We start from the raw sequence: 17,713 nt of genomic DNA, 5'->3' as shown, positions 1-17,713 counted from the left end.
TTGGCTTGCAGACAGCTGTCTTCTCCCTGTGTCTTCACATGGTCATCCCTCTGGTTTTAATCGCCTCTTTTTAAAAGGATGCTAGTCAGATTAGAGTAGGGCTCACCCTAAAGTGCTCACTTTAACTTAATGTCCTCTTCAAAGACCCTGTCTCCAAATACAGCTATATTCTGTGGTACTGCAGTGGCTCACACCTGTAATCCCAGCACTTTGGGAGGCCAGGTGCAAGGATCACTTGAGGCTAGGAGTTTGAGACCAGCATGGGCAGCATAGCAAGACCCCATGTCTAGAAAGAATTTTTTTTTTTAATTAGCTGGGCGTGGTGTGGCACGCACCTACAGTGCCAGCTATTCAAGAGGATCAGGCAGAAGGATGGGTTGAGCCCAGGAGTTCAAGGCTACAGTGAGCTGTGGTCATGCCACTGCACTCCAGCCTGGGTGACAGAGTGAGACACTGTCTCTAAAAAAATTGAAAAATTGCCTAAGGCTTGCCCACTGCTGTGTTAGGGGAACAGGCTAGAAGAGTGATGTTGTGTGTGCATGTGTGCACATGAGCGTTTGTGTTCATGCCCATGTGTGTGTGCATGTGTATTGGAGTTGGATTGGAGCGGGAAGCTACTGACCCTGCTGTTCTTGTCAGAAAGCCTGGACCGATGAATCAGGATTCTGGGGTGAGGAAGGATGGGATTTCAGTACCCCAGTGTCTTCCTGTTAATTTCCACACTGCCCTGATCCCACCTTAGACCAAATCCACACACATCTACTGAGCTTCTTCCCTGTGCAAAGAAAATATGCTGGAACCTACTGCTTACCACAAAGCCCAGCCTGGGGTGGGGGGAGCTGCTATGAAGCTACTCTCTTAAATCGCAGGTAGAAAGAAGTCCCTGAAAGCTGAGGAGACTGCACAGGTGGGAAAAATACGGCAACAGTGTTTGCGACAGGAAATTCTTCCCGATCACAAACTGTGGTTCTTCTGCCTGCCCTGCAGCCGGCTTCAGCTGCAGCAATCATTTGGTTTGCCAGTAACTGCTCGGAGTCTACTTACTCGAGGGCCATATTGATTTTGTTGTTCTTTTTGCTGCTGCTTGTATTGAACTGGGGAGTCCATTCTGCATCCCCTTGAATGAGTAAAAGGCTCCATTAGTAGCCTGTTACATCACCTGACTGCTCCTCCGCTTACTGAAGTTGTCCTGCTATTTAATTTAAAATTTTCCCACAGTGGTTAAATGTATCATCATCAATTGTCGTTTGAGTTCTTGTGCCTCCAGGGGGCAGGGATTAGAGAGGTCTTATTTTCTTTAACTAAGCAACATCCCTTCTTGTCTGTTAGCTACAGAGAACATTGGTTTGCTTGTTCTTGCTGGGGGAAAAAAGCCTTCTTACTAAAACAAAATGGATTCATGATACCGTTGAAATCTGTTCGCAGTGTCTGTTTAAAATTTAGACAACCTCCATAGGGGAGTGAAAATATTTGGAAGGTCTCAGAGATGGATGGTTTCTAACAGTAGTTTGCGAGTGGAATTTTTCCATCTCTGCATATTGCTGGCTGGGGTGGGCTGGTCAGAAGGGAATATAAATACATGAATTTGCTGTTCACATCTTGTTCTGTTCTTTCTAAACTGGGGTATATTCCTCAGTACTTTGCAGAAGCTTCCTTTGTCCTTTACCCCCAAAGGGGAAAACAAAATGTGTATTAGTGTGATGTCTTGTGCTTGGCAGGTAAGCACTAAATTTCTGCAGTATCTGCCTATATTTCTAGTTGAGATATACTTTAAGTGAAGCATAGTGGTTATTTCCCTACAGAAGATGGAGCCCTCATGGTAGCAACGCAGACAACCTGTGTTCCTGGGACTGAAGTAACCCGCCCGGGTTCTCAATAAATGATAAATTGTAGTGCATGAAAATCCTCAGGAAAGCTTTGCAGCCAAGAGTTAATCTCATCCATCAAGGGTTTTACCATGGCTCCTCAAAAATTATGGCCATATTCCATTAATAGGCATCCCAGGTGCATTATCATTTTGTTTATCTTTAGTCCACCATGCCAAAAGAATTTAATTGTGGGGTAAATGAACCGGGCATGGGCTTTTTTTTATCCTAATAACAACATATAATTTTGTTTACTTGTGTTGAGCTGTAAACTAAGCTTTGCACAGAACCTGTGTGAAATCAAAAACCCACGTTCATATCCAATTTACAGAAAACAAGAAGATTCCTTAGCTGAAGCACAAATCCTTGGTAGAAAACACAGAGCACGCAGAAGCAGAATCCTCTTTAGAAAAGGCTTGCTGGTAACCAAAGCCCAGCCACACGTGGATGTTCGATTTCAGGTACAACTATGAAGAATACAGAAGGAAATCTGACATTCTTATATTTTTAGGGCAAAGGCTTCCTTCTCTGCAGTCAACAAAGCTATAGATGAGAAAGGATCCCGCACCGCTCTGATTGATCTCTCTGAGGTGCCGTCCCCTGGGGAAAAAAAAATAGGACCCTCCATACTCACCAAACCTAGCACATCCCCATCTGCGCTCTCTTGTGAAGCCTGTGCAGGGTGATACGCAGACATGCAGTTTTGTTCAGTTCTAATAATGATCTAATAAAAACATATACACGTGTGTGTGTATGCACTTAGTGTAACGTATGTGTAATTAACATGCATACAATTATATATGTGTTTAATTTTTAAGGTCATTGGTGCATATGGGGGAAAATCATCAAATCCCATATATGGGGAAGCAGTGGGGAGTCAGTCTTCCCCCTTCCCTCCTGGAGACAACTACTATTATGTAATCATTTCTGGTGTGTCTTTCCCAGAGACATTTCTAATCATATTAGCATATTTTCTCCTTATATTTTATTTTCATAATTTTGTTTGTTTATATTTTTAATAGAGAATCTATTGACATGGACCCAAATTCAAAAGTTACTGAAGAATGTATGAAATTCCCTCCCACCCCAAAAGGGCTGCCTTTTTTCTCTTTTGATCCTCAAAAGTTTTTAATTTTCATGAAGTCCAATTTGTCTATTTTTTCTTTTTTTGCCTGTGCTAATACATCACATTTTATATTGAAAAAGAGCTTTTCATTTCTACTTCTAACCTTTTTCTCTCCCAGTCCTTTCCTTGTCAGTAAATGACATGACCAGTTGCTCAGATGCCCAGGAATTATTTTTGAGCTCTTGCTTTCCTTCTCGTAACCAAGACAAGAATTCGTATCGTTTCTGCCTCCTAAATATCTCTCAGTCATTCTCGCTATATCTCTAATTCTTCATTGCTGGGACATAGAAATACAATTGATTTTTGTATATTTACCTTTCATCTGAACTAATCTCCCTTATTGGTGCTAGGAACCTTTTTGTTTTAACATGAAAAAAGCATTTTTATTTTTTAGTTTTTTATTTCAAAATATTAAGGGGGCACAAATGTTTTCATTACATGGCTTGAGTCAGGGCTATAAATGTGCCCATCACCTGAATAGTGTTTGTTGTACCCATTAGGTGGGTTTTTGTTCCTCCTCTCCTGCCTCCTCCTCACTGCTTGATTTCCAATGACTTTTACTTCCCTCTATGCACTTGTGTGTTCATCGGTTAGTTCCAATTTATTAGAGAGTACATGTGGTGTGTGTTTTTCCATTCTTTTTTTTTTTTTTTTTTTTTGAGACAGAGTCTCACTCTGTTGCCCGGGCTAGAGTGAGTGCCGTGGCATCAGCCTACCTCACAGCAACCTCAAACTCCTGGACTCAAGCGATCCTCCTGCCTCAGCCTCCCGAGTAGCTGGGACTACAGGCATGCGCCACCATGCCCGGCTAATTTTTTCTATATATATTTTTAGTTGTCCAGATAATTTTTATTTCTATTTTTAGTAGAGATGGGGTCTCGCTCAGGCTGGTCTCGAACTCCTGACCTCGAGCGATCCACCCGCCTCTGCCTCCCAGAGTGCTAGGATTACAGGCGTGGGCCACCGCGCCGGGCCCTGTTTTTCCATTCTTGAGATACTTCGCTTAGGATAATTTTGTTTTGTTTTTCGTAGATTCTTTGGGATTTTCTGTGGAGACAGTCATTTCTTCTGGGAATAGACAGGTTTTTTTTTTCTTTCTTTCCAATCTGTATGCCTTTCCTTTCTTTTTCTTGCCTCTTGCACTGGCTGGGACTTCCAGTGTGACGTGCAGTGGGAGAGGTGCGAGCAGACCTCCTTGCCTTGTTCCCGACCGATCTTAGGGGGAAGCATTCAGTCTTTCACCATTAAGTATGATGTTATATGTTTTTTTAAGAGCTGTCGTTTATCCAGTTAAGGATGTTTATTTCTCTTCCTAGTTTGCTGAGAGATTCTATTAGACAACGCGTTTTAAGGCTATTTGGAAAACAGCCTAGATACTGATGTCTACCTTAATGAACATTGACAAAAATAAATCATGCATTGCATGGTACCACTAATACAAACGAGAATTTTGTATCATTATAATGCTTTTCACCTCCTAGTTTTATTTCAACTGATTGCATTTTCAAAATTTTAAAAAAATGTTTAAAACACCTCGCAGCTTTCCACACTGCACCTGTCATTCCCATCCAGGGTCCCCTCGTGGGGGCAGGCGTGTGCTGACATGGGAGTCCCTGTTCTGTCGGTACTCACATCTCCACCTGGGAGACCTGCCCCAAACAATCCTTCTCTTTCCCTCTTCTAAGTCGTTTCTTTCGATTTTTCAAAGTCTTTTCCCTTCAGTCCCTATCTCCCTCCACATTCCTCTTTATATGCATCCCTTCTGTTAAGCACAGAGCCCTGCTTGAGACATAAGAAACTCATGCAAGCTCCATGTCCTTGGCCAGGTTTTCCATTTTTTGCTGTTCATGATGCTGGTGAGGTTTGGCTCTCAGCTTTGGGTGCTCCAGGCACTTGCTACAATATTGTGACTGTTTCTTAGAAGCTCTGCCAAGATGTGCTGTGAGCTCTGTTAATGCTAAGGTGTTATTGAAGTTCTGACCTTAAAGAGATTCTGATATACACAAATGAAAGCCTATTAAGCATACTGCAAATGTTTTCATTAAACTTGGCTTTTTGTAATCTAGAATTTACTCCTTTACTTCTAAATTCTTAACTGAAAAGTATTTATATCCCTAGGGAATGTTTTCATTCCTTCAGAAGTGACTTACTAATTGCTCTCACACACAGTAGATCACTGATAAAAATGGAAGAATTTATTACATTCCAGGGGAGCGGGGAGAGAAGACAGCTAACATTTTTACGTACCCGTTTATACCAGACTCTGGACATCATTGTCTTGGTGTGAATCCTCACAGCCCCTCCTGGATGTGGGAATTATCCTCCCCGTTTCACAAAGGACAATACTAAGGCTGAGAGGAACCAAGGGACTTACCCACGGCCATTCAGTTCGTCAGGGACAAGAGCCACCAACCAAACCCTGGTCACACTTGTGACTCCATGCAAGAGGTATAGAAAGTGCTGGAAAAGCTACACAAGAGAAAGGCTCGTCTTTGATAGAAGAGATTCAGGGAAGATAGGCTTCATGTTTTTTAACCAGTTATTGGGGGATGTTTGTGATTTCCCCAAAGCAGCATTCCTCTGACGTTTGCAAACAGACGTCCCATTGTTGTGTGTAATTCCTGGCCCTTCTCTGTAGGTTTCTTTGTAGACAAGGTCTCCTCCCCACATCTTGAGTAAGCCTTTCTTTTGAAGTGCTCATTTCTTAACTTTTCTGTTTGTGGTCGTTAACTACTTGCACACTCCCAGCATCGGTTGGACCGTGGTGAATGCCCTTTGAAAATCAAGGATGGGAGATGCTCTGTATCCCAGTGTATTATAAAGTCCTCATCCCGTGCAGCAGGGTAGCCGAGAGAAGTGCCACTGGGAGCTGGCACCTTAGTGTGCAACCAGGACACTGTAATGAGAGGTAGGACCCTGAGCAAGACCACCAAGTTCAGATCCCGACTTCTCCACTGGTTGTGCAGCTAAAGCGAGTCGATACACACTCAGCTCTGAGAACAGTGCCTGGCCTGTCGTAGGTGCAGGTAAGTATCGGCTATGATTGAGTATCCAAAAACCCCAAGTCAATATGAACAGGAAGAAGAGTGAGAGAGGGATGGCTTCAAGGTCTTTTAGAAAACCTGTTAAGGAAAGTAGGGATGGATTAACCTTGGTCCACAGAGGCCCTCTGAGAGGGTTTGTCATGGTCAAAGCCACAAAGGATTTGTCTTCCCTAAATTGTCAGTCTATTAACCTGGGAAAAGAACGGACCCACAGAGTCATAGAGAGGGTCACCTAAGTCAGCACAGATGCCTGCAGTCGGGGTTCAGCTAGAGAAGCAACGTCAACCAACCTTCAGACTGGGACCCCAGGGCCGGCCCCAACCAGCCACGAGGCAGACGCCGACTGTTGGCAAAGCCCCAGCAGCACCGTGAGAGGGCCACCCGGTCCCCATGCCCAGCAGGACCTGCTTCTGCCTGAGGCTGAGGCTGTCTGGCCTCCCCCTCACCTGAGCAGATTGGGCTTCAGACCCCAGCTCCTGTTGGGTGTGGCGGGGGTCAGCCAGCCTTTCCCAAGCCAGGTCTCCTGGTCCTGGTCCTCAGAGATCGGAAGTGGCTACAATGCAGCCACCTGACTGGCTTCCTCTGAACCTTCTCTAAGAAGCCCTAGGCTCCTGGGGCTAAAAGTGCCTCTTTTTTAATTTTTAAGTGAAAACAGTACATAAACTTGGGAAAAGGGAGGAAGGGAAGAAGGAAGGGAAGTAGCATAAAGGCTTTTAAACCAAATGTAAGTCTCCCTCACTCTCCTTCTGTTTCCCAGATTTAACCAGAGTTAATAGTTTTCTTTGAATCTTTGGAAAAGGTCTATCTATAATACATGAATATATGTAAGGCTTTTAAAAATTTATATGTGATTTTACTCCTCCGTGCCTTACGTTTTTACTTAATATATATTAAAGATCTTCCCGTAGCATCAATATAGATCACCTTTCTCTTATCCTTTTATTCACTTACTTTATTAGGATTAGATGTAAAAACATTTCAGTGATATATTGGAATTCTGGACTCTAATACATCTCCCAGTGTAACTGAAAATAAATGGCATGAACCTTGGCAGATTTACAAGGAGAGATGGATTGGTACACAATTATAGCGACGACTTAACCAATTCTCTCAGAAACTAATATAGATCAACAGGCCAAAAGAAAAGAATAATGACACAGGAGATTTGAACTGCAGCGTTAATAAATTTGATTGAGTGGAAATATGCAGTTCGGGCATTGCAGAACTCAATATTCAGCAATTAGAGAACGCACGTTCTTTGCAAGCTCACATGGGAGATTTGGAGAACCCGGCACACAGTTGGCCGTAAAGGAAATCTCAGTAATAGTCATCTTGTAGTTGTCATTTCTGAAAGAGTTTTGTCTTGTTGTCTTTTTTTTCTCAGTTTCTTTCCTGAGTTCTATCAGTTCCTATTTCACAGCTGTTATTTTAGAACTGTCTAGACTCTGAATGTCTTTGTTTCTGCTTCCTGGTCTTTATTACCTGTAATTGCTTCATAAGGACTTATTTGCTTTCTTTTTAATTCATGATGGAATGTTGGGTACAACTTTCCTCCGCTTATGCAGCATTTTTCAGGGGAGTTTTCAGCATGCCTAGGGAAGGTGAGCAGCTCTTTTTCCTCATTTTCCTTGTGCTGTCTTTGCCTGGTACCGGGCACATTCCTCGGGACTCACGTGGTGCTGGAAGTGTATCCTTTCCCTGTTGCTTTCTCAGTAATGCCTGAAACCATCCGATGCAGATGGGTGCGCATCTGTAGTTCACTCCAAATTATCCGACTCCTCGGTGGAGAGGGAACGGTTTGTCTCTTTAGCTCACAGCTCGTCCCCCGTAACTAAATCAGTGCCTTTTACATAGTCGGCACTCAATAAATATTTGTTGAATAAATTGCCTTTGAGAGGCTCAAAGAAACAGATGTGGAATTGAATGGGTCATTTTAAAATCCATTTATTAAAAGCTTTGAGACATTATTACAGGAAGTGTGGGACCCAGCAATCCGAAGGGGGCGGGTGCTGGTTGCCCACACTCTTTCCAACTCTCTGTCCGAATAATCATTTCCATTCTGAGTCCTGTGAGCGGAAGGGAATACGCTTAACTGTGGCATGTGGAGCCCTTGTGCCCTCATACACTGGTTGGACTATAAAGGGCCCCTTCCTCTGTAGGGGGTGTTAGGCAAGACGCCCATGTCAGTTGCTCTAGCCATTCAGTGTCTAAGGATTTTTTCCTGTAAAGTTGTTCACACAGTCCGCGAGGCCATGGGTATGGTAAGAAAAACTTAAAATAGCCATCAGTGTGGGGCTAGTGTTCAAAGCTGGGTCTACACATCACAAGGGTACACGGGATGTGCTATTGAGCTGGGGGAGAAACGTTACAACCATCTGTATTTAGCATTCTTCTTTTTTTAGTTTTTTTTTTCTTTGTAGAGATGGGATCTCACTATGTTGCCCAGGCTAGTCTCGAACTCCTGGCCTCCAGCAAGCCTCAGCCTCCCAAAATGCTGGGATTACAGGCATGAGCCACTGTTGTGGGCCTATATTTAGCATTCATTGACATAAAAGGTAGAAATTAAGCTTCACTAGTATTTACTATCAGGATTGACCGCACACCATCACTCAACAAACGTGGGGTAGTGGCCATGTAGATGATGAACCTCCAAGGTGTCCTGGGGAAGGACAGGAGTCTCTCAACTCAAAGGGACAGACAGAGGCACTCACCCCACTTGATTTCCTTTTAGCTTATGACTACTTTTTGTAGTTTCCATGTGCTAGGTTGGGTGGATTTCTAGATTCTTTCTGAATTTTATATTAGTAAATACGTAAACAGCCTCTGGCCATCTCAGGACATGACCCTCCCTTTTCCAGGGACACCCTGGCGGAAGGAGCAGACGGAGGACCTGCAGCGGGTGCTCAGGGCGGTTGACAGGGAGATCCCACTGGTTCTCGTCAGCGGCAACCACGACGTGGGCAACGTCCCCACAGCCGAGACCATAGAGGAGTTCTGCCGGACTTGGGGAGACGACTATTTCAGCTTCTGGGTCGGGGGCGTCCTCTTCCTGGTCCTCAACTCCCAGTTCTTGTACGACGCCTCCAAGTGCCCTGCCCTGAAGCAGGCCCAGGACCGGTGGCTGGACCTGCAGCTGGGGATCGCGGAGCAGCGGCGCTGCCAGCACGCCGTGGTCTTCCAGCACATCCCGCTGTTCCTGCAGAGCATCGACGAAGACGACGACTACTTCAACCTCACCAAGTCCGTGCGGAAGGAGATGGCGGACAAGTTCACCAAAGCAGGTAGCGGCCCCAGGGCCACGGGTGCCTGGGTGGAGGGCAGTCTGGAGAGGGGGTTTCCAGGTCCTTCTCCGGCCCCTCTGCAACCTGGCAAAGGGGAGAGAGGGTGGGGCTTTGGGTTCTGATCCCAGCTCTGCCACCCTCTGGCTGCCTGGCTGCCTCATCCTTCTGAGCCTCAGTTTCCTAATCTGTAAAATGGGAGCAGTAGTAGTGGCTCTCTTACAGAGTGGGTGTGGGGATAAATGAGAAAAGTCCTATAAAGCACATAGAACAGCCCCTAGCCTACCAAGTACTACACATGGGGTAGCTGCTGACAGTTGGAGATGGGAGTCCTGGAAGTGGGAGGTTCTTGCCGGGGGCAGGGTAGGTGGATATGAATTCGGCTGCATGTTCCCTGGGAGAAGGGAAGACACCCACCTTTTCTCATTTCTCTGGGCAGCAGGAACTTGCTTAAGGACAGATAACCTTTAAGAGCCCAGCTTCCCACCAGTATGAGACAGCCGTAAGCCAGGGAATCCTGGGATGTGGCTTTAGTGGGCAGGTCCCGGGGCCTTGGCAGTTTTCCCTGAGTGAGTGGATTAAGTTCTCTTCCAGAATCAGGAGACAGAAATGTATTTAGTTCATCTTACCCTGCTGTAGATTTTTAGCTGATCATACCTGGGACATGCGTGCACACACGGAATGACGACACCCCCTTCGGGGAGGTGGGACCTCCGCTTCTGGCGGCAGGCTCTGTGACACTGGCCCAACACCGCCTCTCTGCGCCTGGCAGCACCTGCCTCGGCCTGGAGGTACAGTGTGTTCTAGGCCGATGCCCTGGGTTACTGTGACTTGATAGGATTCTAATTTTGACACCTCTTGTGACTCTTGTCTTAGTCCTAATTCCTCCTTTCGGATCTTTCCAGGGCTTCGTTGTGTCAAACACTTCTAAAGTTTAAATATATTCATTTATTTGTTATGGGGTAGAGGGAGGGAGGTGGCTTGACCCCGTAGCAAGTATTCATTTAAAAAAAAAAAAGAAAGAAAGAATTCCGATCCTCTTCTTTTCATCTTTGAGTGTTAAATGTGTTTGCATTTGCACGAGAAAAGTACAATAGACCCTTCTGTATTTTAGAGACATTTTACAAAAAGCTCACATAATTGGAGACATTTTCCAACTGTTCCATGGAGATGAAGTTGGAAAACTTCTATTAAGACCTTTGAAATTTCATGCCATGCTTGAGTTGGTGCAGAAAAATGTTCTGATGACAAGGAAGCAAAGTGTCAAGACAGCATTAGTGCCACCATGGAGACTATTTTGTAACAGAGAATAAAGCCAGAGAGAACATTTAATGCCACCGAAATGATTCCTTTCAAATCAAATGTTAAATGATGCAAATGCCATCCTGGTGACTGCTCTCTGCTCTGCGTTCTCGCCAGCCACGTTCTGAGTGGCCTGTGGTTCTGGATTTCCCCATCATAGGACAGAGCACCCCCAGATAGGAGACGACCCACAGCTCTAACAGGGCACCGTGAGGCGAGGCCTGCTGACCGCCCACCAAGAGCCCCAGACATCCAGGGTGCACCGGCCCCCGCCCACCCACTCAGGGCTGCAGCCCTGCGAGCTCAGGAGCCCGAGCTGTCAGCACACCCGGAGCTGGGCTGTGTCTGCAGGTGAGCTCCAATTATCCCAGCTCACAGACTGATTTCTGCAACCAGAATGCCAGTTGATTAGTCTAAAGCAAGCCCGAAGCCTTCCCCTCTGCCCTGGCAGCGCGGTCTCTTCCCGTGGGCAGAGCTACATGGGAAGCCAAATTATAATCAGGAGTTTGCTTGGTAGGCCTGAGACAGAGCAGGGGGTTAGTGACCTGGTTCCACTCTTAACAGCATCAGGCTCCGGAATCCTGATGCCTCCATCTCCAGTCGGAGCCCCCTTGCAGGGGTGATGGGGGTGGGGGCACTCGGATATCCCACGGCCCTTTAATGATACCTCCTCACATCTCTGCAGCCCGTCCCCTTCCTCAGGCCCCCATGGCCTCGCCTGGGTCCTGGCAGCAGCTCTGCACTGGGCTCCCTGCTCCACTCCTGCTCATTCTAGTGCCTTGTCCACCTGGCAGCCAGGGGGCGTGAGCTGCACAGCCTGAACCCTCCAGGGGCTCCCCTCGCCCCCAGGTAAGGCCCAGCTCTTCGCCGCCCCATCCAGTGCCTTCCCCTCCAGCCTCCGCCGTGTCGCCTGGCCAAGCCCGCTCAACCTTGGCACCTCTTCTGTATGAGGTTCTCCCCCCGTCCCGGGTTCTTCCTCAATCCCAGCACTTGTCAAACAGATTTACAAGCATTGACACGTCTGAATCCCCCATCAGACTCTTGGCTCCCCGGGGGCAAGGACGGGGTTATGTTCATCTCTGCATTCGGGAGGCCTGGATCAGGCCTTTGCTCACACTGAATGCTTCATCAGTGTTTGTGGAACGAGTGAAGGAATGAAAGTCTTTGACTCTCGCTCCTGCCCTCGGTGGCCGACTGAGACTGACGCAGCTCACTGGTTTGTTTAGCGCTGTCTGGGTGCCAGGCCCAGGGCAGAGCAAGTCCCAGACCCATCAACCTCCCAACACGTGGCCTCCAGGGCCTCCACTTGTGTATCTCCCTGCTGCGGTCCCTGTGCTGGCTCTCCAGGGTCCCTCAGCAGCCTTTCTCTCTTCCCAAGGGCCCCCTCCCTTCTGTCTCCCCCAGCCACCTCCATCAGGTATTAGAAGGGGCCTCTCCATGGCCACCCTCCGGAGGGTCTTCACCAGGGAGACGGGAGCCCTCCCTGCAGTCGCCTGTCAGTGTCAGTAGCTTGCCAAACTAGACCCTTCGCTTAGTGCCGTCTCAAACACAGAACAAACCCCGGGCAGCATCAGAAAGATCCGAATCAGATGTGGGCACAGCTCTGTCGCAGGCTGAGCACAGGTAGGTGGGCTCTCGTGGGGCCTGTACACAGCCGTGACTCAGTAATGCAGAGAACGGCTTGGGTCACAGCAGTATAATTGGAACTCATTCTGGAAAGCCAGAAGTTCAAGTGGTATTTTGCAAAAATCATTAACTTGAAGACTGGGATAAAATTGGGGGTGATGACGGCAGATGGTATTTAATACTGCCTCCTGCTCCCCCCACCCCACAGCAATATTATTCCCTAATACTATTTCAGGCTCATTTATCTCCTTTGCTGAAATGCCAGTACTCAAAAATATGTCAAAAGCTCATCAAGATATCAGGGTAGCTTTTAATTATGATAATTGTGTTGTTATAAAATATCCTTTTAAAGAGCACATCCCTCCCCAAACCACCATGGAGGCAGAACCCAGCTTCCTTCCAGCAAGCTCAGTGAATAATTCTGAATCATTGTGTGGGATGAATCAGTGATTTAATAATGAGCATCAACAATCATCTCCCATTGTTGCATTAATTCTTTTAAGATGGGGTGAGGTACATGAGGAGGAAGGGGTGTCGCTGTACAGTGGGCCACCGTGAGTGTGAGCATGCATTCTGTGATTCGAAACCCACGAGCTTCCAAGCACAGGTTTCCCTAGAAACGGATGCATCCTGTTTCTGCTTTGGAAGCTCAGTAAAAACCCTTCTTTGTATGATACAAAACCGTTGTCAATAGCTGGTACAAATAAACAGTTATCAGGGCAGGACAGATACACAGATGTGAAGCGGCACCCATCATTTTCTGTCTTCTTTTGCTCCGCCTGAGGATAATCAATTTTATCACATCCAAGGGATGCAGAAATTGGTTTTCCCCTTAATTCACCTGATACCTAGTTGGAGTTGCAAAGACAGGTAGTAGATAATGAAATCTTGGTTGAGCCCAGACATTGTCTCCGTCCCTCCTGCCTCTTTGAGCAAGAAGGTTAATATGTGACCCAGTTAATACAGATTCCAATTTAAAAATTCAGTCTTAAAAAACAAGTGTAGCTCTTTAAATGACCATGTTTCCCTTGATATCTCAATACCTTTTCTTTTTTCCATTCTCAATATAAGAGATTAGAACTGTGCATTACAAAGCCCAGAGCAAATTTGGCAATTATGAAAAATTTCAGTAAGTTGATCTTCCCTGTAAAAGTTAATGAGTAATTTCACAGAATTAGAGTCTCACCTCTAGTGTTTATGCGTTTTAAAAAAAAATGAGAGAGAGAGATCTTAGCCCATGGTTATGGTTTTAGAATTTCAAAGTTTTAAAAAACAAAAAGGTCAAGTTTCCAGGGTCTACTTTGTAGGAAGAATAAAACATTAAATCCTACTCTAATATCTTACTGAGTTGTATTGAAATTATTAGTTTACATCCTGACTCACTAGGAAAAAGGGGGGCCCAGCTTTATTGACTTGTGTAAGCCCAGGCCCTAGGCAGGACTGTCACAGAGTCGCCCCTTTGAAAATAAATACTGGCTAAATGGAGCTGAATCAAGCTTGATTCAAATCTACTTATCATCACAATTATGAGTAATGTCCATGTCACCTATGGGTTGGTGTTTACCAACTGACTTTCTGATGGAAAACACATCGCCTGGAGCAGGGTCTGCAAACTTTTCCTGTCAAAGGTCAAACAGTAAGCATTTTGGGCTTAGCAGCTACTCAGGCTTTGTACGGTGAGAGTAGCCAGAGATAACACATAAACAACTGGGTGTGGCCACAGCCCAGGAAAACTTAATTACAAAAACTGGTGGTGGGCCTGCAGGCTAGTGTTCCAACCCGTGGCTTAAAGAAGTATTCCCGTTAGGATGTGTTGCTCTTGCTCTCCCCAACCTTGACTGCATTATGTATATGTCTAATTCTAAGATGCTTCCGGTGACCCTGTTGTGGTAGCCGCGTGACTCACTGAAGGATCTGCCCAGATCAAGTCACCTCTGGTTCCTCCATGGAGGGTGTGCGTGGGTGAGGCACACATCCCACCCGGGGCCCGGAATGTGATGTGAGGGTGGAGGTTGCAGGGAAAGGCCCATGGGGGGCACTTAAAATGTCTAATACTTGGGTGTTTGTTTTAACATGTATTGGAAAAATTATAACTAGTTCATCAACTTAAAAATATTAACTAAATAACAGTATAGGTAGTATGCAGATAAGGCAGAATTTCTGGAGACAGTCTGGGGGGCGGCTAGCATCTGGGCTGGCAGGATTCAGGGGCCATATAACATAGCACAGTGGATGAGCAATGCATGTTACTTTTAGCTTTATGGAAAGGGGGTACTAGTTTAAAAAGGTGGTGATCACTGGAGTAGATGAAAAATTCCTGTGGAATTTCGTGATCGAATTTGACTCTATTTTTTAAAGCACATACCTCACCAATTAATATGTTAATAAACACACCTTTGAATCTTAATTTCATAGTCAGATTTTTCCACATCTAGCAAATGTTCGTCCACAAGATAATGACGGCCATCTTACGATGTTCTCTGTTTAAAATGCATTTTTAAAAAACTTTTTTTAACCAGTGAAAACTCCCCAACAGTCCTTTTTTTCTTTTTTTTTTTAAAGTGCCTGTAGAATCTAGAGTCTCTGGGGGCATATCAGCTTGAAGAATTTTACCCTCTTTAATTTATTTTGTAGGACTTGGTCTTGAATTCATTTTCCCAGGTTTGGCCCGTTTTATGTTTCAATCAATTCACCATAAAACCTCACGCTTTAGTCATTTGATGTCTGAGTCTCGTTCATTATAAACCTAGATAAAAGACCAACTGCTGGAGCTACATGTGGTGTGAAGTGATGGATTACATTTCTCACTTTGGAGGTATCCTTAACAGTTGGGCTAATTAAAGTTAAAATCAAGTCTTGATGGTAAATATTTATAAATTGAGAATCTGGCATGTGTAAATGTGTGCTGCTGCTTCCTGAAGTTAAGTCAATATTTACTCATTCAGCAAATAGACCAGGCCCCGTGCAAGGCACTGAGGACAGAGGACTGAACAAGACTGAAGTTCCTTCTCTGGGGTTATAAATCACTCTGAAAATAGAAATTTAAGCATTTGTCGAAAAATCCCATTGCAACGTTTCAGAAAGCCCTTGGTTCATGGGAAACAGCAGTGTCTGTTGAAGTTTATCCAGTCAAAATAGTATATCTTTTTCTCTTTTTAAGTCATGTTTTAAAAATAGCAATTAGCGTCATTTTGAAATTAATGGTGGGACCTCTTTGTAAAACTCCAGTATCCCTAGCCTAGCGAAACACTCTCACTTCCTCTACTAGTTCCAGTGATTATTATTATTTTTTTAATCTCTGGACTTGCCTTCATTTAAAAGACATTTCTCTTCCCCACTATTTCCAACATTATAAGTACTGATCTAGAACGTTCTATATAAAATAAAGGTTGAAATTGCTTTAATTTCATTGCTTTTTTCATTTTACTTAAAAGCAATGTTTGCACGTTGGTGACTGACTTGGAAGTAAAAGAATACAGCCCTGATTTAGGTCAGTCCCCTTGGGTGCCAGACATTGTCATGACCTTAAAGATGCTTTATCCAGGTCTGCAGTACAGGTGTGGAAACTGGGTGCATCAGATTCTGGCAAATGCAGTTAATTTCGACTTGTATTTAATAAGATGTCGGTTGCTACAGCCAATGTGCACCACCTCAGAATGAGCAAAGAAATGATCAAGTGTCAACTTGGTCTCCTTGTCCTAAATTGTCTGAAACAATTGGGTCCTGCCCTTTACATTTGACGCTGGCAGCAGTATCATTGAGGGTTATTTACAGATTTCATCAGTTTTCCTGAGGGTCTCTTTCTGAGTCCGTCAATAATCCGATTATTGGCTTCTCGGGAACTAATTAATGCGTGTATGTGTGTTTACTCCACCAGAACCTTATTTGCTGATGATCCCCAGTGTCGTTGTCATCAGCTTTATGAAATCCTGCGTCTTCAGTTGATCTGTGGTTTCACATAAAGGTGTAGTCTGTCTGCTTGCACAGGTTGAGGGATTTTGAGTAGGGGCCTGGTTTATAAGCAGTCCATTCTTTAATGTTTTCTTGTTAATAAGAAATGCCTCGTTTTCATATAGCTGAGATCATATGTGAGCATTTTGGAAGCACAAGATTATGTCACACGAAGCATCATCTCATGTCATTAAAAATGTTCCCCAAACCACGGCTATGTCGTACTCCATAGACACACCGTGTGCCTTTAACTCTTCTGCCATTATTGAACATTCAGGCTGTCTCCCCTTGTTCTCTGTGATCAATCCTACTATTGTGAACTTCTTTGTGCACAAATAAGCCCCAATCTTAAAAAATGCCTGCATGGTTTCATATTTGTGGAACGAATGCCTAAAATGGGCCTTGGCAAGGCCAAACGTGATGACCACGTGTTGTGTTTCGCTGAAGAGATTCAGCATTCTGATCGGAGCTCTTGACACTGGGGCTGGGTATTTTGCTTATTGTCATATTGATCTTTTCCCTTCCCAACATTTACTGCACCTGCTCTCTGCACGTGGAAACCGGGGGCACAAAGGCAAGTAGGCGTCGGTCCCGCCCTCAGGAAGCTCAGAGCCCATGGGAAGAGTCAGGGAAGGACCTAGAATTTCAACTGATGTGGACATCTTATTGTGGGACTTCGACATACTTCAGACACACTTTTCAGTATTTAAGTCTCTCTCTCCATAAATCACATGTGAAGGTGTAAGTATTTTGCCGGCTGCCTGTTGGATAGGGTGCGGTTACTCTTAGGAATATGTGAGTCGCGTGGTACCTGTTGCCCTGGGTGACTCCCATGTTGGTGATGTTTCATCCCTCCTTCCTTCTTCCTTCCTTCCTTCTTCTTTTTTTTTTTTTTTTTTTTCTTATTCCTTTACCTTAATTCATAGCAACCTTTACTTCATGGCTGTGCCTTCATGAAATCACTCCCGCAAATGTCTGCGTTTGGGACACCTATTCAGTTAATTCAGTAAATTGGGGGGTTGCCTACTCTGTGCCAAGCCCACGTATCTGCCTATGGCAAAGACTTTTCAAGAGAAAGAAAACTCTTCTGTGTTATTAATCCATCAATACCTGGAATCATTGTGATCTCCGGGCCTGTCTTCCGGTCAGGGTCACTGACCCTCTGGCCAGATCCCCGGCCAGGCGCTCTCCCAGAAAGCTGCACGTTCCTTAAAGGTCAAGCGAAGAACCCCTGGGATAGCAGGAAGCAGTTAAGAGGGACTTTGGCTATGATTGTGATATTTCATTTCTTTTTTACAAAATGTAAAACTAGATCTTACAGGATATTAGTATTTGTAATCTCTGGGTGGTGGGAATTTGAATGTTACGTTATTTCTTTTTAATTTCTCAAGAAAAATGAAAGAATAATAAAAAGGATCCCTATAATGGAGTCTCGGTGAGGGGTTGGCAAACTATTTCTATCAAGGGCCAGATAGTAAATATTTTAGACTTTGTGGGCTAAGAGACAAAATTGAGGATATT

The 17,713-nt window shown here is 44.9% G+C and overlaps 1 protein-coding gene across 2 annotated transcripts in view; it reads left to right on the top strand.

Moving 5' to 3' along the window:
- The window catches only part of CPPED1 (calcineurin like phosphoesterase domain containing 1), a 94,927-nt gene that overhangs the window by 59,607 nt on the left and 17,607 nt on the right, over window positions 1-17,713 (top strand). For both annotated transcript variants that reach the window (XM_045542630.1, XM_045542629.1), the window contains exon 3: window positions 8,894-9,316. In XM_045542630.1, the coding sequence (XP_045398586.1) occupies window positions 8,894-9,316 (423 nt within the window). The remainder of the gene's footprint in view (window positions 1-8,893; window positions 9,317-17,713) is intronic.

Source organism: Lemur catta, chromosome 2 (genome assembly GCF_020740605.2).
Source record: "Lemur catta isolate mLemCat1 chromosome 2, mLemCat1.pri, whole genome shotgun sequence".
In the NCBI taxonomy this organism is placed as follows: domain Eukaryota; kingdom Metazoa; phylum Chordata; class Mammalia; order Primates; family Lemuridae; genus Lemur; species Lemur catta.
This window is presented reverse-complemented; position numbering and strand designations above follow the sequence as displayed.